General features: G+C 44.8%; 1 protein-coding gene across 1 annotated transcript in view; it reads right to left on the bottom strand.

Moving 5' to 3' along the window:
• Positions 1 to 6,303, bottom strand: part of SLC6A11 (solute carrier family 6 member 11) — a 359,320-nt gene extending 353,017 nt beyond the window's left edge. Inside the window, 2 exon segments of the mRNA XM_029600769.1 lie at positions 5,409 to 5,643; positions 6,228 to 6,303. Coding sequence (XP_029456629.1) covers positions 5,409 to 5,628 — 220 coding nt within the window. The 5' untranslated portion in view covers positions 5,629 to 5,643; positions 6,228 to 6,303.
• Positions 6,304 to 24,014: the final 17,711 nt, after the last annotated feature.

Below are 24,014 nucleotides of genomic sequence, written 5' to 3'. Positions count from 1 at the left end.
CACGTATGTTCCCTACCTATTTCATAACAGTACATGCACATATTTTACACATGTAATATTTGTAATACAAGTAATGTAAATATTGTGTAAATGTAAATATTGTGCTGTTCAATTGTGTAAATGTAAATATTGTGCTGTTCAATTTCTCCCCTTCCATCCCAAGTTTATTTTCCTTGTTTTTTGTAACTTTCCCTCTCCCTTTTTCTGATTCACTGTATTTAAAGTTCAAGGTTCTTATTGAAAATATTGTTTTTTACGTTACGTTATGCTTTACACTCCTTGTTATTTGTAAACCGGGTTGATGTGATGCCTATCATGAAACTCGGTATAACAAAAACAATAAATAAATAAATAAATAAATAAACAAGTGCATAATAACAGACACTGATATGCAGAAATAGGTATTTTACAAAGCATAAGGTGAATTTTTAAAGAGTTTCCACGCATAAAACTGAGCACATGCACGTGCATGTTGTGCATATTCATAAAAGTGCTATTTATAAACTTCAAACATACACCACAAGTAATGGTGTGCAAATACATTTGCACAAAATAAAAATAGGATGACTTTCTGGGCGGGTCAGGAGCATTCTGGGCTGGGACCAACATTTACATGTATGAGGCGCTATTTTAAAACCTGCAACTTCTACGCACGTACGACTGTTACCTGCTGTAAATCAGAGTAGAAATCTTTATAGGCAAATGTTGACTGGGTGAGAGGTCTGGGTAAACTGGAAGAGTTCAAGCTGAAGAACCAGGGAGGCCTTGATGACTTACAGACAGACTGGTGGACTAATTGTTAAAACTGGTAATTTCCTTCATGCACACATATTATAAAATGTTATAATTTACAAGTATAAAATCTGACAAATGCTAAAGAAAATATGCAAGTTATGTTTCCTTGTGTAAATGATTAAAATTAGGAGCTCACATACACGTTTAACAGACGCCCACCACTTAATTGGATATATTTTTTATTTAGCTGGTTAAGTCTTAAAAAGCACTACTTAGCCGGATAAGTCTTTATCCATCTATCTTACTTATCTGCCTTTATAGTACTTTTCTTTTACTTATCCGGCTATCTTACTTACTTAGTACCCGATTCACCAAAGCTTTTTCCCATAGGCACAAAATGGGAGGAAACCCTTAATGAATTTGGCCCTAAAATGGATAAGTCTTAAACAGCTCTACTTAGCTGGATAAGTCGCTACAGCGTTACTTAGCCAGATATGTGTCGCCAACTAAGGGTCTCATTTTCTAAAGTATCGAAGGCCTGCAATACTTTAGGAAATGAGGGGCAGGGGGCTGAAACGGGGGGCGGGCCTGTGCTAGCCGGCAGCGATCGCACCGTCGCGGTGCGATCACTGCCGGTTTCGCACCCAATAGCGCCACCATAGGAGGTGTAGCTATTGGGAGCGAAATAGGACGCGAAAAGGGCCTTACCTTTTCGCTGTCCGCAGCGTCGGCGCAGAGGCGGTCCCGGTGATGCCCCGACTCCTCCTCTTCCGGGGCCGACTCTGCCCCGACTCCGCCCCCATCCTGGTATCGCACGCGATAAGGGACTTTTCGCATGCGAAAGGTCCCTTATCGCGTGCGAGCCACTTAGAAAATGAGGCCCTAAGCTGGATAACTCAAACCTTATGCAGCTATGTTTAGAATACATGATGCATATTTTTTGATACGCAAACATGCTGTTGGGTAGACTTACATGTATTTTATATAGTGCGGGCGTATGATATAAAATTCATGCTTATGCACATGTCCATATAGCTGCATACATGGACGCACTCATGCATGCTTTAAAGTTATCCTCCTTGTGCGCACTCCACTTATGAAAATACTTGTGTGCATACTTGGAATCTCCAGGTCACTAATACCTCCAGCAGTTCATCCAGACCACAGGTCTCAACCCAGTCCTAACAAGTCAGGTTTTCAGGATATGCTAAGCCATCCTGGTGTTCCCCAAGCTCTGCTTTGTCAGTAACCCTATTTAATATCTATCTGATATTGTTATGCTGCTTTCTTGGAAGACTTGGAGGTTCACTTCAAGATTTAAACAGACAATATTCAGTACATTTTTTCTTTAAAATCCACCTGGCTTTTCACTGTACAATTTGCATTACTGTCTATCATTTGTAATTGGCAAAGACATAATAAACTTTCTCAATGTAGATTTGATTATAATCTCAGATTTTTCTCATTCTCCTACAGATGTTCTTGCTCATGCTTTATTGTTTGATAGACATCAAATTCCCATCTCGAACAAGGTATGAAATCTTGGTATAATACTAGATCCTGCATGAACTATGCATGCTCATTTTAAATCAGTTCAAGTTTCCTTTGTGGAAAATAAGGTTATTATGTCAATGAAAACCAGTTCTTGATCAGAGGGCCTTCGGGACAGTTCTCCAGCTATTAGAACTATTTCGGTATCAATTATTGTAGTTCTCTATACATTGGTCTTCCTGCAAAATCCCTATGATTCCTTTAAATCATTCAAAATTCAGCAGCCCAAATATTTACTGGCAAAGCAATTCATGATCACACAACTCTGATCCTTAAATCATTACATTGGCTTCCAGATTTTGGGCATTTTCAATATCAATTAGCAGTTATTTTCAACCTTGAATAATGTAATTTCCACACGGATCACTTCTAGACTCAAAATCTATATTCTAGCTTGCGCACACTGATCGTCAACTCAAAGGCTATTAGGTGTTCCATCCAACAAACTTGCACACTTAGATGAGACTCAGAAGACAGCATTCTCTAGTCAAGATCCTGTGTTGTGGAATTCTTTGCCTACAGCAATACTCAGCATTAAAAAGCCTAAATCCTTTTTAAAAACCCATTTGTTTCAAGCAGTTGTTGAATCACTAGCATTGTCTTTTTATAATGAAATGGTCATTTTTTGTTGTATCTATATAACTGATGAACTAACAAAGATGTTTAAAATGATCATACATGCTTGTCATATTTTGTGCTGTATGTATTTGTATATTATTTTTATGGAATATTATGTATGTATTTTTTACCCTGTTCTGAACTTTGGAGGGACGAGTAATACATATTTTCAGTAAATAAATATCTACAATGAATATGCATGAGATAGATTTGCATACAATGGAAGCAGCAAATCTTTCATGCATATTCATTTGGATATCCTGAAAACATGACTGGCTAGGTGTGCCCAAGAACTGGATTGAGAGAAGCACTGACATACACTTTCACTGGTTCACCTAGACCAGTGGTGGCCAACTCCTGTCCTCAAGAGCCATAAACAGGCCTAGTTTTCCAGTTATCCACAATGAATATGCATGAGAGAAGATTTGCATACAATGGAAGCAGTGCATGCAAATCTCTCATATGCATATTCATTGTGGATATCTAGAATTCAGGCTGTTTGTGGCTCACGAAGAACTGTGTTGACCATCCCTGACCTAGACCCTCCAGTAGTTCACCTAGACCAGGAGTGCTCAAACCAGAACTTGGGGGGGGCCCCCCAACCAACCAGGTTTTTAAGATACTGTCTATAATGAATATGCATGAGATTTATTTGCATGCCCTACCTCCTTTGTTTGCAAATATTTTTTGCACATATTCATTAGTGATATCCTGAAAATCTGGGCCCCAAGGAACCCCTGAACTAGATCTCCCAATCAAGAACTCCAAACGAAAGATAAGTGTGATTTCCTTTGCACAAGTCAATTAGCAGATGTAAAAGTGTATGACAAGTTTGGTAATGTATAATGCACATTCACTGCTTAAAAAAGAGTAATTTGTGTGTATACTTCGGAATCTTGCCTCTGTACACCCGAAACCATCCCTTTTTTCCCCTTTTAATAAAAGCCTGAATTAAGCACGTACTAGTAGTGTTGTGCATATTTCAGGCTTTTGCAAAATACTACTTATGGGTGTGCATGTTACTTATATGTATAATTTCCAATTGTACAAACATAAACCTTTTGAAAATTCATCCCACAATGTATATGTATGTAATTTTATGTGTCTATTGGTCACAAAACTTTTGTAATAGGCAATTTCTGTGGGTAAAACATTACCCATAGAAGTCCCATTTAAAATTACCTTCATAATCTTATATTTTGTAGCAATCATTGTTTATTTAAAAAATATATACCATCACTATATTGGATAGTATAATTGGCTGCATGTCAGCCAATGAAAGCAGAGTGGCTGACATCACAATCAGATGATCAAAAAACCAAAATGAACTCCTATCATCTACAAAACTTGGCTTAAAGGATTCTGCAGGGTGAGGATAATTTTGAAACCCTGAAGGCAGCTTGCTCACCCACTGGTAGTTTTTTTATTTGTGGACCTGCATGTACATTTTCACAGGGAAGTTTTGCATTTACATGGAAGCAATTGCAAAATGCTAGTGATTTGAAAATGCATGTTCCCTTTCCTAAACCTAATTCTGCTACATTTTTAGGTGAGAAAAAAATATATGTATACTCATATGAACTTTTTCCTACATATAAGGGTGGGAAAGTTTTCAAACTCTGTTTACTTGCATAAAAAGAGAGCGATGGAGGTGAGGCCTGAGAAGCTGGAGTTCAAATCCCTCTTCTCTCATTGCTTCTCTTTGTGATCTTAGTTAAAGTCACTGAATGCTCCATTGCCTCAGGTAGAAACTTAAAGGCCCTATTTACTATGCATTTTCCCCATATAAACAAAATAGGAGAAAACCTTTAGTAACTGACCCGCTAAGCTCTCTGGGGCAGAGAAATATCTACTAACCTCACTGAAACTCAGATTTGGAAAGATGAGTAATTACATTTAAAATCAAAGTAATTGGCCTAAGGCAAGGAAGTGGCAGATGGCTCAACTGAAAAGATGAGAAATGGGTCACAGCTTCACCATACCACTTGAGGGAAAGTCACAAATGCCCCAAATAGCTTGGACAAACCTTTTCATCCAGCATGGCCTGTGAAATTAATTTATTTACACTGCAGAAATAGCTCAAGCAAGATACAATTTCTAACAATTGTATAATAAAACTCACAATAGATTAACTGCTTTTGGTACAATGAAAACAACTGAAAGCTGGAGAGAATTTTAAAAAGCCCCTGCTTTTTATTTTTGTTACCGAAACAAAGCCCCAGCTATTTGCATTAGTCACAACATGTAAATTGTGATTAAAAAATATTGCAAATAGAATAATTTACAAGCACCCTATCTGCCCAGTAGAATTTGAAATGCTTATGCTCTAACCTTGCCAGGTTGGTCTAGTAATATTAATGTCAATTTTATGTAAAAAGCTAGACTAGCAAAATTTTTCATTGCTTCCCTGCTGTCATGATAAACTAAAGTCAACACTAGAGTCATATCCTGTAGTTGAGATGAACAGAGAATGTTTTTATACCATGCATATCGTGTCATCTTACCTCCTCCATTCTTGTAACACAGATAAGGGAATCTCCATACATTTCCAAGTCCAATAATCTCCCCTGCCACAGACAATACAAATTCCACCTTGTTGTTCCAGTGGCCCCTCTCACGCACTTTCTTATCATTGCTGTGGACCAGGTTGGTGTTTGAAGCTTCAGGGTCCAAAGCGTCATCAGGTTTGCCATTAATAACGGGAATACTCTTTTCGGCTGTCATGATTTTTTTTCCTGCCTGTGGTAGGGGGAAGGGGGAGGAGAAAGAGGAAACTTAAATGTTTACTGAAGTCATTTTCTTTGCCAATAATAATAATAATATATGTTTCTGCAAGCCTTCTGTCTCATTTCATGGTTTTTATCTCCTGTTCTACTATAAACTTTGAGGGATTGATAACAAGGAAATAGAAACAAAGGAGTTAACAACTTTGCAAGATAAGCATCATGCCCAAGGGTCATAAAAGTATTTAATTTCAGAGGAAACATTAGCTAATGTATCTCTGGAGAGAGTATGTACTACAAGAAGATTTGTAAACACAGATTTTGGCTTAAACTAACATATGGAAAAAATTCAAGATTTCAACTGCAAACAATTCAGCTCTTCGAGATCTCCAGATCAAAGTAAACAGGATTAGATGAATGCAGAATTCCTGGATGGAAGAGAAAGCACTGTATTATGCACCCCAAACAGTATGTCATTAGGATCCTGCTCTACGCTTTAAAACTCATCCCTATTAATAAATGGCACAAACCGTCCAGTTGCAGGGCAGATTTGTTATGGAAACCATCGAGTTTAGAATGATGCATAGAAAGGCATCTTACCCTGTTCCTGCTGGCTGCAAGATTTCTCCGTTCTCTCGGATGCAAAGATGCTCCTGAACTGCTACCCACGCGACGGATAATTTGCAAATGCTTTGCTTTTGCTTGAGTGATCTGATAACAACCTTCCCCTTCCTCCTCCCCCTTTCTACCTCCCCTCCCTCTAGTCTATCTTTTTTCTCAGTCTCTTTTCTCTCCTATGTAGGGAATGGAGCCAAGATAGTGCCAGCATCAATACTGCCACCGTTTTTGTTTTCACATTAAACAGCAAATTAGATGCCTTTTGAATGGGGGAAGTGCCAGCCAAGATCCATTCCTAGGGCCAAAGGGGAAACAAATCAGATCAAATATAAGATAGTAAAATCGACACAGACAGGGAACAACAAAAGGAAACAATAAACATAAACCGAGTGAAGTCTGTGCCACACAGCTTAGAAATAAGTAGACAGCTTAGCGATCATAGGAACAGAAACAATCAAAATTTCAAAGCACACTAATTCTTTTATAACTAAAAGATAAACAATTGATTTCAAATAAATAACCGAGCATTAAAACAGGTAACTCCACTCTTATAAAGGGTTACTGCAGTGGTTATGTATTTTAAATAAAGAGATAGATATTTGGACCTCAACTTTTATGGTTTGGGGAACTGATAAGCATGGGGGTAACCTGCAGGGAGCAGCAGTTACTATCCTTAACAGAAGGCATGAGATTACTACCCTTAACCAATAAGCCTTGATGCTTTTGATACAACTACTGTAACATCACTCTCTACTTCCACGGTGAAGGGGGGGGGGGGGGGGTAGAGGAAATGGATTCAGAGACATCCAACATAAGCCCTGACTTTTTTACAGTCTAGGATATTGATGCACAGACATAAGGGAAAAAAAACACAGAAATGTTTCTACGGCCAAGTCCATAAGCAAAGCACGTCAAGCAGTACTGTTTGAATTTTCAAGAAGGCTCATCACCAGAAAAATGTTGCTGGCAGTAAATTTTGATGGATTATCATAAAACTTGGGGATAAGCGCAAGCCGTGCTGGTTTACAGCACGGTGGCAGTAACAGGGGGAGGGGAAGTGTAGAAGCAGAGCGGCGGGAAGATAGGGACGTGAAGGGAGGGGGAGGGAGATGAGGGAGAAGCAGATTCAAATAAGGGGAGAGGATTGGATATGGCAAGGAGACGTCAGGGGAGCAACGGGTCAGTTAGGCAAAGGAGGCAAGGAGGTAGGAGCGACGAACTTTGTGCTCCAGGTCAGTAGCGCTTCAAGTGAGCGGAATAGCCTACAAAGCAAAATATTAACAACGCTAATATTAATTAAGGGAAGCATGAGGAGGAGTGGTGAAAGGAAGAGCCTGCCGGTGAGTCAGGGCCGGGTGGGTTCCAAAAAAGGGGGTCGTGGCCCCAGTGGGGTGAGGTCAGACAGCCAGCAACCGCCAGTAGCCCTCCCGAGCCTCCCCCTCGCCCGGAGCGAGTCGGAGCGTGTGATAGTCAGCTCCGGGGAAAGCGGGCCTGAAGCAGAACCTGAGGTGCGCCCCAGTACAGCTCTTCCCTCAGAGCGCTCACCCTGTTCCCCCCCGGCTCCCTCATGTTGGTTGGTGCTCGAACTGGACGGCCGAGCCCAACAAGGAGCCCCGTGCAGGGTAGAGTGGGATCCCGGGGATGGGATGAAGAGTTAGATGGAAGAACTCAGGAGGAGCATCCCTCAGCCATCGCAGAGGCGGGAAAAGCAGCAGAATCGGAGGTCGTGCCGTGCGCAGGAGCAGGAAAGAGGAGAGGCCTGAAGCAGAGGCCTAGCATCGGGGCGAGATGGGTTGCTCGCCCCAGAGGTCAGAGGAGAAGCAAGATGGTCCCGGTTGCAGAGCGCAGAGGTTTTCCCAGCGAAGGTCGAGGAAGGATGAGAGCCCGGGGAGCGGCAGCAGCGAGAGGACGGGAAGATCCTGCTGCCAGAGGCCTAGGACATGAGCACGCGTGCAGTGAGTGTGGTCGCATGCGCCTAGAACGAGAAGGGGCCTGGGAAAAGAGGGGGGATTATGGGTATTGGAGAGTGGGAGGGGAGCGCGGGGAGGCGGGGAGGAGAGGCTTCGGCGGATGGCTAGCATGGAGTCAAGGCTCACAGGGAGATAACAGGGCGGTGGGACAGGGGAGGTAGGACCAGTCAGGATGGGTGGGTGCTAGCCCTTTCAGAGGAATGGAGATGGTCAGTCAAGCTCACAGGGATGTGATGGGAATGGGGGGCAACAAGCTGTGTGCAGGCCCAGGTACTGGGGCCAGTATGTTATCTGTTGCAGATCACAGGAGCGAAGAGATTCCGGGCACTTCGTACAGCGAGGAGCGGTGGAGGAGGGAGCCGCTCTACCCGAGTGAAGACATAGTGGCTGGGTGTGCGGATAGACCAAGAGGAGAGGCAGCAAGGTCTCGCATACTGGGAGCTGATGAATGTAATGAGCGGGGTGGAGTTCAGGAGCAACATACAAAATAGAAGACAAAGCGTTGATGTGACAGCAGTTCCAGCGATACGGATAGTAGTTCTATGACAGTATCTTCGTCGGATACCAGTACAGGGAGACGGACGAGGGACAGCGGGTTGGGGCCAGCGCAGGATATGGGGCACCCGGCTCTAGCATCTCTGAATGAGCTGTGGGAAGGGGGTTCCGGGAAAAATACGCAGACGCATTAAGAAGCGCAAGTATGTTAACATATTCCAGCTGATGGCAGGCAGAAGGGGGAGCAGGAACAGGTGCGGTAAGGGAAGTAAGAAGAAGAAGGGGAAAGACGTAGGTGTCAAGGTGCCCCAAAACCTTCTCAACTGGATGAGGGTTTTTTTGCGACTGGCCAGCGTCATGGGGCACTACAAGCCGGACCAGCATGGGGCCTTACTGGCGTACTGCGATAGCATTTTAGGCGCATTCAAGGATTATGAAGGGTGGGCTTGGCTCAATTACGATGAGCGTTTCCGGGAGAAGATGGCGGGCAATAGATTCATGTCTTGGGGTACCCAGGACATCAATTTATGGCTCACGCAGATGACGAATAAGAGCGCCAAGCAAGCAAAGTCCAGCGCAGGAGTGTTCGGAGGTGCAGGAGAAGTGCAGGGTGGGGTTGGAGGGACCGGTGGGGGAGAAGCAGCAGCAATAGGCGGAGGGCTGACAGGAAAAGAGGGTAAGATGGCCATGTCCAAAAGTGATATTTGTTGGCGTTTTAATAGGGCCACCTGCTTATTCCCGGAATGTAAGTTTCGGCATGCGTGCGCTACATGCAACGGGGCACACCCCAGCTCCAAGTGCACCCAGATAGGTGGCAAGGCGGTACCAAAAACCAACAAACAGTAGCAGAGAGAAGATAAGGGAGGATATGGCCCCAGATCGAGAGGCGCCTTCACGGGGTATCAACAACGGATTGAGAGAGTTTAGCGAGGTGGGGCGAGTTGACATAGCTAAAGTGTTTACAAAAAAAAAAGACAAACAAAACAAAATGCTGAAGCGCAGCAGGCTTACAACATCAATAGGGTAGCCCGAGTATGGACGTAGGTGTTAGGGGGCATGGGATCGTGGGTAGTAGAAATAGGAGAGAAGGAAGGTCCTGAGAGCTAGCGGGTAGTTATACTATTTTCTCCATCAGATAACATGGTATACCAGTGCGGAACAGATGTGGATTCTTTCCCAGCTGCCATGCATGAAGAAGAATGGGACCTCATACAGGATTCAGTGACTCCGAGTACCTGGACCTCGTATTCAAAAGGAAACGCAGTCGTGGCCCATTTCATGAGGCTCAGGGGCTGGGTGGGGGGGGGGCAGGCTCGTGGAGGATCAGTGGCTAGTGGACTTTGTCTTATGGGCCAAGCGAAGTGGATGGTCGATGGCCACAGCGCATCTGCATTTAGTTGGTTTTTCCTTCTTTCAAAAGTTAAAAGTTTGGGATAACCCCATGAGTAGTTTTTGAGTACGCAAGGTTTTGGGTGAGTGGCAGATATGATTGGGTAGACAGAGGGACCAGCGTTTGCCAATTCGGTATCAGGACATGATAAGGTTCACGGGGCTGTTACTTGCAGGTCTGTTGGTCGGGGAACGAGGTAGCTTTGTTCAGTGTAGCTTTTTCGTGGGCGTTTTTTGGAGCCATGCAAGTGAGTGAGCTGGTGGCTCAGTCATGCCGTGGTAATGGCAATCCAGGGATTATGACAGATTGTGTCTCCATACGATCTCAGTTGGTGACACTTTTTCTCCTGAAATCCAAAACAGATCAAAAAGGCAAGGGTTCTTCTATCACATTAGTGCCTGCTGAGAGCCCTCTAATTTTTCCAGTACGTACGGCTATGTTGTACAGCCGGTTAAGGCCGGCAACTAGTTGGACATTTTTAGTGCATGAGAACAGGGCGGATTTGACCAAGTATCATTTTGCTCAGGTGCTTAGAATGGTGGTATCCACAGACGGGAAGGACGTTAAGAGGTATAGTGCACATTCCTTCAGGATTGATGCAGCGACGGCGGCCGAGGCTGGTTTATCAGAGGCAGGGATTAAAAGTATAGGGCACTGGAAATAGAAGGTTTTCAAGGATTACATTTGGATGGACGTGGGGGCCAACTAAAAAAATAAAAAAAAGAAAAAGAGAAAAGAGAATGCCTAATTGACAGGCCTTAAAGTGAGGGGGAGGGGGGTAGAATGACGCAGATATTAATGCATTCTTTTCTTTTCCAGAAGCCTGGGGGTGGAGGAGCGGGAAGGGATGTGCCTGGATCGTGGGCCATTCCTATATCCACAGAGCGCAACGCAGAGCCATGAAGTGCCCTTAAGGAGAGCATCTGGATTTGGAGCGCCTAGGGTGGCAATTGGCATGGTTCAGTCGTAGGGGCATGCAGTGGGACGAGCTGCTGCCGTTCCTGAGCGACCGAATGGACATGTGGGGAGTCTCTGACATATTAGTTGTGCATTTGGGGAGTAACGACGTGGGTAAGAAGACGTGTAGGGAGCTTCTAACCTGTATTAAAAAAGATCTAGCGCAAATTATGGTGCGGTGGCTCACGGTGAAAGTAGGGTGGTCCGACATCATTATCCGACTATGTCACAGTGAGGAGACCATTTGGAAGATCGGGGTTAAAAAGATAAATCAGCAAATGGGAAAGTGGATGGGGTGGGAAGGGGGTTTCTGGATTAGGCACTCTTGGGCATGGAATGGGCAAAGGCGATCGGCGCCATTTTGAAACCTCCAGCACCGGCACCGGCACGATTGAAGGGATGGCTCCTGGACCCCACGCTAGACCACCAGGTACATCTAAAAGGTTTTTGGGGGGGTCGGGAGGGTGGGAGAAGCAAAGGGGTAATTTGAAAAGGGTCGGGTGGGTTTTTTTTTCGGGCCATCGGCGCCTTTTTATCAGTGGTAGCCAAAATGGCGCCGATGGCCCGAGAGCGGGAGATCGCACCGGGGACCCCCCCCCCCCCCCCCCACTGGACCACCAGGTAATTTAACATTTTGGGGGTGTTCGGGAGGGTGGGGGAGTGTAAGGAATTTGTTTTAAAAGGTCGGGGTGGGTTTAGAGGTTGTGTTGGTGTGCTGGTTTTCCCACCCTCCCCAAATAATTCCCGTGCCCTATTTAACGATACAATAAAAATGCTCCTGACGATAAATCATGGGCATTTGTATTGTATCGTGTACTCTAACGGTTTAGAATGATTTTAAAATTATCGGACGATAATTTTAATCGTTCAAAAACGATTCACATCCCTAGTAATTTCTGTGACTTCTTTTATATGCTGATTGTTAGTTTTATAGCGTGTCCACTTGTTTTAGTATTGTTAATATTATTACCATTACCAGAAACATAGGGGTAACCTGCACAGAGTGGCAGTTACTTCCATAAGAAACTTGCTGGGCAGACTGGATGGACTATTGGTGGTTTTCTGTCGTCAATACTATTGGCTGGATTTTAAATGCCCTGCGCGCGTAAATCCGGCCGGATTTACGAGCGCAGGGCCCTCACGCGCCGGCGTGCCTATTTTGCATAGGCCGCCGGCACGCGCAGAGCCCCGGGACGCGCGTAAGTCCCGGGGCTTCGTAAAAGGGGCGAGTCCGGGGCGTGTCCGAGGCGTTGCGTAAATGACGCAGCGTTTCGGGGGCGTGACACAGCATTTCGGGGGCGTTTCGGGGGCGTGGCACCGGCCCGGGGGCGTGGTCGAAGCCTCCGGACCAGCCCCCGAGTCGGGTGATGGCGCGCCAGCAGCCCGCTGGCGCGTGCAGATTTACATCTGCTTTCAGCAGGCATAAATCTGCCAACAAAGGTAAGGGGGGGTTTAGATAGGGCCAGGGGGGTGGGTTAGGTAGGGGAAGGGAGGGGAAGGTGGGGGGGGGCGAAGGAAAGTTCCCTCCGAGGCCGCTCTGAAATCGGAGCGGCCTCGGAGGGAACAGGCAGCGTGCGCTGGGCTTGGCACGCGCAGGTTGCACAAATGTGCACCCCCTTGCGCGCGCCAACCCCGAATTTTATAAGATACGTGCGGCTACGCGCGTATCATATAAAATCCAGCGTACTTTTGTTCGCGCCTGGTGCGCAAACAAATGTACACACTCGCGCAAAATTATAAAATCTACCCCTATGTTACTATATTACAACTTTCCTAACATAGAAACATGATGGTAGAAAAACCCATATAGCCTAGTCTCTCCATCAGGGCTGGAGGAAGCACTAGGTGAGATAGGCCTGGTGCTAGGGCACAAACCATTAGGGGGCGCCGCCATTTGTGAGCCAATGAAGCAGGGTGAGGTGGTCGCTTCAGGTGGCAGAATTGTGAAGGGGCAAAAAGTGCCCCCTCAAAATTCTGCCCAGCCCCCCCTGTTGCACCACCTTCCCAATCCCCTCCACCACAAAACTCACGAAAACCCCTAGCCAATGGGGGGGGGGGGGGCCAGAAGTGATCTGCTGCTCCCAGGCTGTCAGCTGCCACTAATCAAAATGGCGCCGGTGGCCCCTGTCACATGGTAGGGGCTACCGGTGCCATTGGCTGGCTCTTGTCACATCTTAGGGGCAATAGAAGGCCCATGCCATATTTAAATGCTAGCCGGTTAGACCTAAAGTTACACAGCTCTATGTAGCTGGATAACTTTATAGTTGCATATTCAGCGAGACATTTATCCTGCTGAATATATGGGACAATTTATTTGGTTAACCTTAGCCAGATAACTTGTCCAATATCCAGCCTAATGAATATTGGCCTCCATATGTTTATATAATCTTTAGTAGCCAAGCAAAACCATATTTAGAGATATTTTTGGTTGTTTATTTCAAAAAGCTAGCTGTTTTCATGTAGGCACAATGTAAGCTTATGCCTAGGTATTAGTTACATGAATTGGGTATAAGTTCATGGAATTCAATAAATATTTATATTATGTCATTAATAGTCATGTCAAGTATGATTTCTCTTTTCTTTGTTATCAATGTCTTAAATCTTGTATAAGGTGAATTTTTGCTACGCCTCTCAGAGCTCTCACATTTTGGGTTACTGCTGGTGACCTGTTTTATCTGTGAATGCACGATCAGATTATAAATGTAAAGGAAGCTGGTTATTGTATTCTGGTCTGTTAGTTAACACAAATCTTTCTTTTAAAACTTTTTAATTTGTACTGAAATAAAAAAAAAAAGACAAATGAAACCTAAATGAAATTTTTGGCCGTGCACATCCCAAATATACACACTTGAAGATTGGCTCCAAGAAAGGAGATTTTTAAATAATGAGGTTACCTAAAAACATAAGATATGTCATACTGGGTCAGAACAAGCGTCCATCAAGCCCAGTATCCTGTCTCCAACAGTGGCCAATCCAAATCACAAGTACCTGGCAAGTACCCAAACATTAAATAGATCCCATGCTAATAATGCCAGCAACAAGCAGTGGCTATTCCTTATAGCAGTTTATGGACTTCTCCTCCAGGAACCTATCCAAACCTTTTTGAAAACCAGCTCTGCTAACTGCCTTATCCACATCCTCTGGCAACGAATTTTAGAGCTTAATTGTACGTTGAGTGAAAAAGAATTTTCTCCTTTTTGTTTTAAATGTGCTACTTGCTAACTTCATGGAGTGCCCCCTAGTCAATGTATTATCTGAAAGAGTAAATAACCATTTCACATTTACCCCTTCAAGTCCTTTCATGATTTTGTAGATCTCTATCGTATCTCCCTCAGCCATCTCTTCTCCAAGCTGAACAGTCCTAACCTCTTTAGCCTTTCCTCCTAGGGGAACCATTCTATCCCTTTTATCATTGTGGTCACCCTTCTCTGTACTTTCTCTAGTGCAACTATATATTTTTTGAGATGTAGCAACCAGAATTGCACACAGTAATCATGGTGCGGTCTAACCATTGAGCGATACAGAAGCATAATATCCTCTGTTTTATTTGCCATTCCCTTCCTAATAATGCCTAACATTCTGTTTGCTTTTTTGACTGCTACAGCACACTGAATGGATGATTTCAATGTAATATAAACTATGATGCCCAGATTTTTTTCCTGGGTGGTAATTCTTAAAATGGAACCTAATATCACATAGCTACAGCATGGGTTATTTTTCCCTATATGCATCACTCTCTACTTGCCCACATTATATTTCATCTTTTGAATAAAAGTTTATGAGGTACACACCTAAATTCAAAAGAGAGTTAAATTATATAATGCAATGTATTAGATATAAAAGAAAGGAAAGCTAAGAGTAAGACCAAAAGAGAAAACAAAACAGCCAAGAAAAAGGTAAACTGATATTCTGAGCAATCTACTTAGTAATAAATGTTTGAAACTCAAGTTAAAGCAACAGAATTCCATGGAAATGCCTACATTTTGCTTTATGCTAGTTTATCATTACATATGCTAATAGTATAGTCAACCAATTAGAACAACTATTTTTCTCTGAAAGATAATGCAGTAAGTTACCAGACATCAGTCAAGATTAGTAAATGCTAAAAAATTACTCCAAAAAAAGATGGGAAAGAGTAAATATATGAAGATTTTTTTTTTGTACAATTCTAAAGAGTTTTGAAACCAAAATATGGCATATTTACAAAGTGACAAATATAGCACGTGGGATATCTTCAATTGTAGTGAATTGTTACTTACCTGAATCAAATCTGACAACATTGACTTTTTCCAGCTTCCTGTAAATTGGATGAGGTTTATCTTTCGCTAATACTTTTCTCAGAATCGTTGAATGGTGAAACATAGCAATTTATTTTTCACATACCTCTAGCAACAATTGGATGTTTGTTTAACCCTGGTATCTGCAAGTTAAACATCCACAGAGAAAACTTTCTAATTAAACAGTACCTTGGACTAGAAAATAGGCCAAAGGAGCCTGGTCTTCAAGAAATCCTCTCCAGCAAGTTCCCCTTGTAAACCTGCAAATGTGCATGGATTCTACCAGTCCCTAACTAAGCTGGATTCCTAAACTCCTGGGATGCAAGTAGCAATAAACAATTTAAGGTTTCATCATCTGACATTTTGTAAGTTTGCTGTTATATTTAAAAAAATACAGAAAAATATCTGATAAGTTTAGGAAAAACTCTCTACTTCCCATTAGTGTTACATATTATACACAACAGTGTTCAAAATATGGAAAGAAATGACGTCACTATTCTCATTAAAGATGTTGATGCAAAAAGAGCCAGGTTTAGTATTGTGGAGCCTGTGTTATGGAAAGCTGTGTCATTGGATATGCAAGCAGAAATATGTTGTCCTTTCTTTAGAAAATATTTAAAGACAAGACTGTCTATCAAACAAAATCCTCCTTACATCTAAAAATCACAAATATTCAACAAATAAAAAGATCATCGTTCCTGGATACTGATTGATGTATTTATCGCAATGGCTGGTGGCCATCACTCTTTACAATCATCAGTCTATTCAATATCTTCTTTGCTTATTTTGTACTAAAATTCACTCAAAATCTCATAACTTCTTTTCTACCTTATGTGGTTTTCATTTAGGAAAGGCATGACTATCCAGATCTTTATTTTTTTGGCATTTAGGAGTTGAAAGACTTGTTTTCTGAGGAGATAATTCTACTGCTTTACGGGATGGCATTAGATTCTGAGTAAACGGATTTACCCTTAGATTTATCAAAATGCTATAAATACAGCAGAAATAGCACCCGTGATAAAAAAAAAAAAAAGGAATGTGGTTAGGATAATTTCCCTGATCCTGTATCACGTAGGTAATTTCCATGTTGTGAGCTAAATTATCACGTCGCGCACGCTGGGGTAGATTTTATAATTTTGTGCGAGCACGTACTTTTGTTCGCGCACCAGGCGCGAACAGGAGTATGCGGGATTTCAATAGATACGCGCGTAGCCATGCGTATCCATTAAAATCCGGTATCGGCGCGCGCAAGGCTGCCGATTTTGGGCAGCCTGCGCGCGCCGAGCCGCGCAGCCTGCCTCCGTTCCCTCCGAGGCCGCTCCGAAATCGGAGAGGCCTCGGAGGGAACTTTCTTTCGCCCTCCCCTCACCTTCCCCTCCCTTCCCCTACCTAACCCACCCCCCCGGCCCTATCTAACCCCCCCCTACCTTTATCGCCGGATTTACGCCTGCTAGAGGCAGATGTAAATCTGCGCGCGCCAGCGAGCTGCTGGCGCGCCATCACCCAACCCAGGGGCTATTCCGGAGGGCACGGCCACATCCCTGGAACGCCCCCGGGCTGAAACCATGCCCGCGGTGCCGCCCCCGAAACGCCGCGTCACGACCTCCATGCCCCCTGACACGCCCCCCGACACGCCTCTCCATGCAAGCCCCGGGACTTACGCACGTCCTGGGGCTTGCGCGCGCCACCAAGCCTATGCAAAATAGGCTCGGCGCACGCAGGAGAGGTTTGGGGTAGGTTTTCAGGGGCTACGCACGTATCCTACGCGTGGACCCCTTTGAAAATCTATCCCTACGTAATCGTGTTCCACGATGCATCAGTGCATCGCGCATCATTAGTCATGGGTTTTATATATATATATCCACTTCATGCAGCTGCCGCTTTGAAGGTGTGTCGGGAGTAGGAGAGAGGAGGTGAGGAGTTGGAGATAGTTGAAGCTTTTCGTACAATTACTGAGTGAGTTGTCTTGTTGTTTTGTGTTATAATCTGTTTCCCTTTCTCTTGGACTCATTTGTCATTTTGTGTCTGTACAGGATTTTGTTTGTCACATTTGTCTGTTGGTCTTTTTCTGTGGAGGAGTGGTGGTGTTGTGGAAGAGTGATGAGGAGTGTGGTGGAGGACGGTAGAATCTCCGGAGCTGGGTAGAATCTCCGGAGCTGGGTGCAGGCTGAGAAGAGTCTCTGGCGCTGGGTGCGTGGTGGTAAGGGTGAACTTCAGGAAACTCTGGAACAGAACGTGGGTATGCATGGATGTGAATGCAGGTAAGCGCGAACTGTTACACTGGAACTGAGTGCAGGTATGGGTGGAATCAGAATGCAGGTAAGCATGAACTGAAGGAGGGGAACTAGAGCAAGGAAGACAGACAATGACAGGACTGGACAAACCAGGATAAGGATTACATTGAACATGAAACACAGAATGCCCGAAGGCAGCAAGGCAAAGAAGTCCAAGGGGAAGCAGGGGCAAGAAGGAAAGCAAGAACTAGAATGCCTGTAGACCACAGAGTAAGATCAGCAATGAACCAGGAGGCCTGTAGGCCACAGGGCAAGGCAAGGCAGGAAACCAGGATGCCCAAAGGCAACAAGGCAAGGAACAGAATGCTAAAGCAGGGAGTCTAAAGGAACTTGATGCCGAAGCACCAAGGCATGGGCTAGGTGGGATTAAATAGTGAATTCTGGATATGGGATAGGTAGGTAAGGAAGTCCGGGCCTGCCAGGGGAGTGTGCTCATGCGGAGCCTCTGATAGTGAAGAGGCTGCACAGCAGCTAGAATCGTAACAGTTAGGAGGTGTGTGGAGGAGGCATGTGGAGGAGGAGTGGAGAAATGCAGAGGCATGTGGAGGAGTGGAGGAATGCAGAAAGGGATGGAAGAGTGTGAAGGTGTAGTGCTTGTGGGGAGGATGGTGCATGAGCGGCGTGGGGAGAGGAGAGTAGAGGAGTGAGAAGAGGAGGGGAGGAGGGAGGAGAGGAAGAGGGAGGACAAGAGCAGGAGTGCTAGGGGAAGGAGGAGTAGATTTAGGAGTAGGGATAGGGCCAGGAGTAGAAATAGACAGGAGGCGGGAGGGGTAAGGGGATAGGCAGGTGCAGATGGAGGGAGGAGAACAGCAGGCTAGGGATAGAGAGAGTGAGAGTGAGGAAGGGAGGACACCTCTCCAGAAGGGGAAGTGGCACCCCATTCTGGCAGCCAGGCAGCAGGACACCCTCAGCTGAGGGCTTTCAAGTTCAGCATCGAGGACAATGAGATGGTTATTGCTGGGGTTCTCAAGCATTACCCCTTCTTTTTTGAAAACCATGCATCCAGGACCTCTAAGGCATCAGATCCTGTGCACCATTACACAGGAAGTATCCAGGCGGAGCGGTGACCAGTACAGTGCTGAGCAGATGGCCCACAGGTACTGGGACATAAAGGCACAATTAAAGATGAAGGTCAGCAGCTGCAACAAGTACTTCCAGCAGACCGGAGGAGGAGCCCCGTGCCCAATAGTGCTCACACCCATGAAGGAGCACCTCATGCAGCGGCTGGCACCGGCTGTGTTTGAGGGCATGGCTGAGCGGCTAGATACAATGTGCGCCAGAGCCGGTAAGTTCACCTAAACTGTTAAACGCAAGGCTGAATCAGTTGGGCACATCATTTGGCATAACATGCTCCCATATTTTGAGATGCAACGTGTGCATGTCATGCCAAATATTTCATGTGGGTACTGCTTAGCTTTAGTACTTATGTCTTCTTCTTTGTTTCTACAGCTCTCACCCAGGACTTTGCAGGTCTCTTCCGTCAAGCTCCAGTGATCAGCAGCACAGCTGGAATGTTAACTGCACCCTTGCTAATGAACGCAGAGACCCATTTCAGTGAGAAGGAGGAGCAGCAGCAGCATCAAAGCCCACTCCTGGATGTCCTGGGCTCAGGAAGCCTACTGCATGTCAGTTTGAATCTCTCTGGCTTAATAGATGAACCCAGCCTGCAATGGGACACAGTGCAGGCAGCACAACCATTCTCTAGCACACCTCCTCATCAGCACGGGGCAGCAGGCCCTGAGGTGGACCAGACCACCAGCCCCCCTCATGCCCTTTCTGGAGGCCAAAACCTCATCTCGTAACATGATGAGCACAGCACCAGCTCCATCCCCAGCAACAACTGTGCCAACAGTACTCCCAACAGCACCATTGACATCACTGGCCTCCATACAGGAGCAGTGGATTTGCTGGAAAGGAGCCATCATGTGCAGCTACACCAAATACAGGCAGAGCTAGTGTGCCTGAGGAGGGCTGTCAATGGGCACACCCAGAGCCAGTGTGCTCAGATGGCAGTGCAGGCACAGGGTCTCACTACAGTGGCAATATCTATAAATAATCTCACCACTGTAATGACACAGATTCTCCAAAGAAAGCCAGAGTCAGCACCTGTGCCTTCCCCAGCATCACAGGACTCAATATCACACAGCAGTTCCTATTCTGAGAGGTGACTGAGGGAGAGGTCCCCTAAGGACATCCCACTCTCAAGTGGAAAGCCACGATGTGGCAAAGGCCCATAAAGCCCCCAAACACTTGGTCTCTAAGGCCGAAACACTAGACTTGTAGGACAAGTCTGACCAGTAGGGATGTGAATCGTTTTTTAACGATTTAAAATATCGTCCGATAATTTTAAAATCGTCATTAATCGGTAAGGGACTCGATACAATAGGAATTCCACCGATTTATCATGAAAAATCGGGTTTTTTTGTTAGCGGGAAGTTAGTGTGCACTAACAGAAAATGATAAAATTTGACACTTTTCAGGTCAAGTTAAGGTCAGTTAAGTCAGTTAGGAATGAATATGTATTCCTATTGACTGGCTGCCCTCTTATTTATTGATGTTACCAAGGATCCCACTGAGGTGATGGTTTAATATATGGGGGATGGGTGGAAACGGTTGGTAGCTTGACAAAAAGAGTCATGTGATCACTGATCAGTCAATGTGACTAGAACTTGTGCCCTATCCCTGATACAGGGAGTGTTGTGATCTTCCTGCACACAGTGCCCTATCCTGGTTACCGGGGGTGTTGTGATCTTCCTGCACGCAGCGCCCTATCCCTGATACCGGGAGTGTTGTGATCTTCCTGCATGCAGTGCCCTATCCCTGATACCAGGGGTGTTGTGATCTTCCTGCACGCAGCGCCCTATCCCTGATACCGGGAGTGTTGTGATCTTCCTGCACGCAGCGCCCTATCCCTGATACCGGGAGTGTTGTGATCTTCCTGCACGCAGTGCCCTATCCCTGATACCGGGAGTGTTGTGATCTTCCTGCACGCAGCGCCCTATCCCTGATACCGGGAGTGCTGTGATCTTCCTGCACGCAGCGCCCTATCCCTGATACCGGGAGTGTTGTGATCTTCCTGCACGCAGCGCCCTATCCCTGATACCGGGAATGTTGTGATCTTCCTGCACGCAGTGCCCTATCCCTGATACCGGTGGTGTTGTGATCTTCCTGCACACAGTGCCCTATCCCTGATACCGGGAGTGTTGTGATCTTCCTGCACACAGTGCCCTATCCCTGATACCGGGAGTGTTGTGATCTTCTTTTTATGAGTAATGGGTCATCAACCATGCGGACAATGTTCAGTGTGTCCTCTTGCACTTTCTACCACTATTTTTGAACATTCTATTACTCATAAAAAATTTCCTCTCAGATTTTCTACCACTTGTCACTCATGGGGAGTAATCTATGTGATTGTATGTCCTTGCCCCAAATTATACATGGGCAAAACGACTAGACAGACAAGTGCGTACCCGCATTATAGAGCACCAGTCTAATATCCGTACTGGCCGTGAATCGGCACCTCTGGTTTTACATTGGCAATCAGCAGGGCACTCAGAGAATGACTTAAGATTTTTGATAATTGACTTGCTACTTCCCCCATGTCGGGGGGGAAATGTTTCTGAAATGCTCATCCGCAGAGAACAAAAGTGGATCTTTAGACTAAATTGCCTTCATCCTGAGGGGCTTAACAATGAGATCGAGTGGCAATATTTTATTTGAAATATTTTGGTTCCCGCTACTACATTGTTTACCTTGATTATGATTGGTTGAATTTCCTATACTCTGATTGGTTGTAAAATCTGTGCCAAAACAGACAGCTTTAAAACGCTGTGTTTTGTCTATCTTTCCCGCTCTCCTTGCCGTATTAGCTGTATGAATTCCTCAGCGTGTTTAAAGGTATGTGTTCCCGGCGTTACTGTGTAGACTTTGTACCCTATATTAGGTCCATAGTACTAATGTATTTTTAATTCTTGTTCTTTTCTAGTTTTTGCAAATTAATTTTGTCCCTCCCGACGCAGCCTTCGGGCGAAACATGGGGTCCGTGTCGGGGGACCCTGAAAGAAAAATGTGCTTTAACCGACTCGGTGTAATGGAGTTGCCATATTGAAATTTAAATAAACTTTTCCTTGTTTGATATTAAAATTTTGGACCTATAACCTTTTTGCACTCCTTTTGGATTTGACATGGTATAATTTTTGGCCAAGTAGCAGATGCGCGAAGGGAGAACAAAACAGCCATGAAACGAGTCAAGGCTTCAATAGAAAAAATGGAGGAATACCAATCCAGATGTCACAGAACCAGCAATATTTAACTAAGAGCTTTGTATTCCCATTTCTCTGTATAAATTGAGAATCTCAAGAAGAAAGCTCAGGAGCTGCATGGGAAGGTTGAACCAGCTGCATGCTTGGCAGGAAAAGGATGGAGGTAAGTTCATTAAATGCCCATCAGAGAGATGTCAACATTGTTTATTTCCTTCTTCCATCAAGGGCCCCACTATTGCACAAAACCCTGTCTCTGTCTGGATTGTTAGCCCTCTGTAGTTAGGGAAGTACCTACAATACCTGAATGTAATCCGCTTTGAAGTGTCGAAAAGCAGAATATAAAAATCTAAAATAAATAAATAGATTGAGTAGTGGTTTCCAAGTCTGTCAGGTTTTCAGGATACCCATACTGAATATGCATGAGGAAAATTTGCATGTTCTGCCTCCATAGCCTCAGCTCACGCCCAGACCTGGAGCCCAGGCCTTGGAGCTCTTCTTTGGAGATTTTCTTTGGCTCTTTTTTTGACAACTGATGCCATCTATTAGGGTTATCTGGAGCTAATTAACTCCAGCGCAACATCCCCAGTGGAGGGCACCATTTTGATGTATGGCAGTTGAATTAGCTACCTTCTGTACCAATGCTGTAACTCCAACTGGATATGAGGTAGAGAAAAGAGAAGAGGTTAGTTGCTGTGTAGTAAGCCATAAGACCTGTATTCCTACCTAGAAGCAAGTGATGTGTCCTTTCTGAAAGCGGTAATGAATTCATGACTGTGAGGATATTGGCATCCTGACTGATCCCATGAAACTTGGCCACAATGTCCATGATGACCCCCAAGGCATCGCAGACCACCTGCATGTTGATGGAGTGGAAGCCTCAAGCCCTTGCGGATGCAGTAGGTGTTGGAAGCTGTGGTTCAACCTTTGTGTTCAAAGTAACTAGTTCAGCAGAAAGAATGCACACACCATTTAGAAATAAATTTCAAACAGTTTAGTATTTATTTGAGAAACAAAACACCTATGCAAAACAAGAATACCTAGTCTCATTAGTAACTGCAGCACAGTTGCAGGGCAGATCAGAAATGAAACTTGAAAGCAGCAATCAGATAGAGAGAGAAACAAGATGTGTCTTATGACATCAGCTCGAACCCCTTGCCAAACATAAGCAATAAGTGCTAAACAGAGAAAGAGGGAAACATTATCTTATTTTCATACTATAACTGTGCATTGATTCAATAAACTTACACACTAACATAAATAACTTAACCTCTCTTTTCCACTTTTAGGAGTTAATGTTCCCAACATTTCCCTTCTTAGCAATTCGTCACATTTGGAGGCCAATATTCAGACATAGCCAGCTAACTTATACAGGATATTCAACAGCATGGCTCTGCTGCTGAATATCCCCGTATCAGCTGCTACTTAGCTGTAGGGATGTGTATCGTTTTTGAACGATTAAAATTATCATCAGATAATTTTAAAATCGTCCTAAATCATTAGAGTGCACGATACAATACAAATGCCCCCGGTTTATCGTCAGGGGCATTTGTATTGTATCGTTAAATAGGGCACGGGAATTATTTGGGGGAGGGCGGGAAAACCGGCACACCAAAACAACCCCTAAACCCACCCCGACCCTTTAAAACCAATTCCTTACCCTCCCCCACCCTCCCGAACCCCCCCAAAATGTTAAACTACCTGTTGGTCCAGTGGGGGGGGGGGTCCCGGTGCGATCTCTTGCTCTCTCGGGCCATCGGCGCCATTTTGGTTGCCACTAATTAAAATGGCACCGATGGCCCGATAAAAAATAAAAACCACCTGACCCTTTAAATCGACCCCCCCCTTAGCCTCCCCCACCCTCCCGACCCTTTTTTTTTAGGGAGGCCTGCGCCGTTAAAAAAAAAAAACCCACCCCAAACCTTTTAAAATTATCTGGTGGTCCAGGGGGGCCTCGGGGAGAGATTTCCCGTTCCCAGGCATTAGCTGTTCTAAAAAAAAATGGCGCCAATGCCCCTTTGCCCTTACCATGTGACAAGGTATCCGTGCCATTGGCCGGCCCCTGTCACATGGTAGGAGCACTGGATGGCCAGCGCCATCTTTAAAGATGGCGCCGGCCATCTTTAC

Source organism: Rhinatrema bivittatum, chromosome 4, assembly GCF_901001135.1.
Source record: "Rhinatrema bivittatum chromosome 4, aRhiBiv1.1, whole genome shotgun sequence".
In the NCBI taxonomy this organism is placed as follows: domain Eukaryota; kingdom Metazoa; phylum Chordata; class Amphibia; order Gymnophiona; family Rhinatrematidae; genus Rhinatrema; species Rhinatrema bivittatum.
The sequence above is the reverse complement of the archived record's forward strand: the minus strand, read 5'-3'. Positions and strand labels throughout refer to the sequence as shown.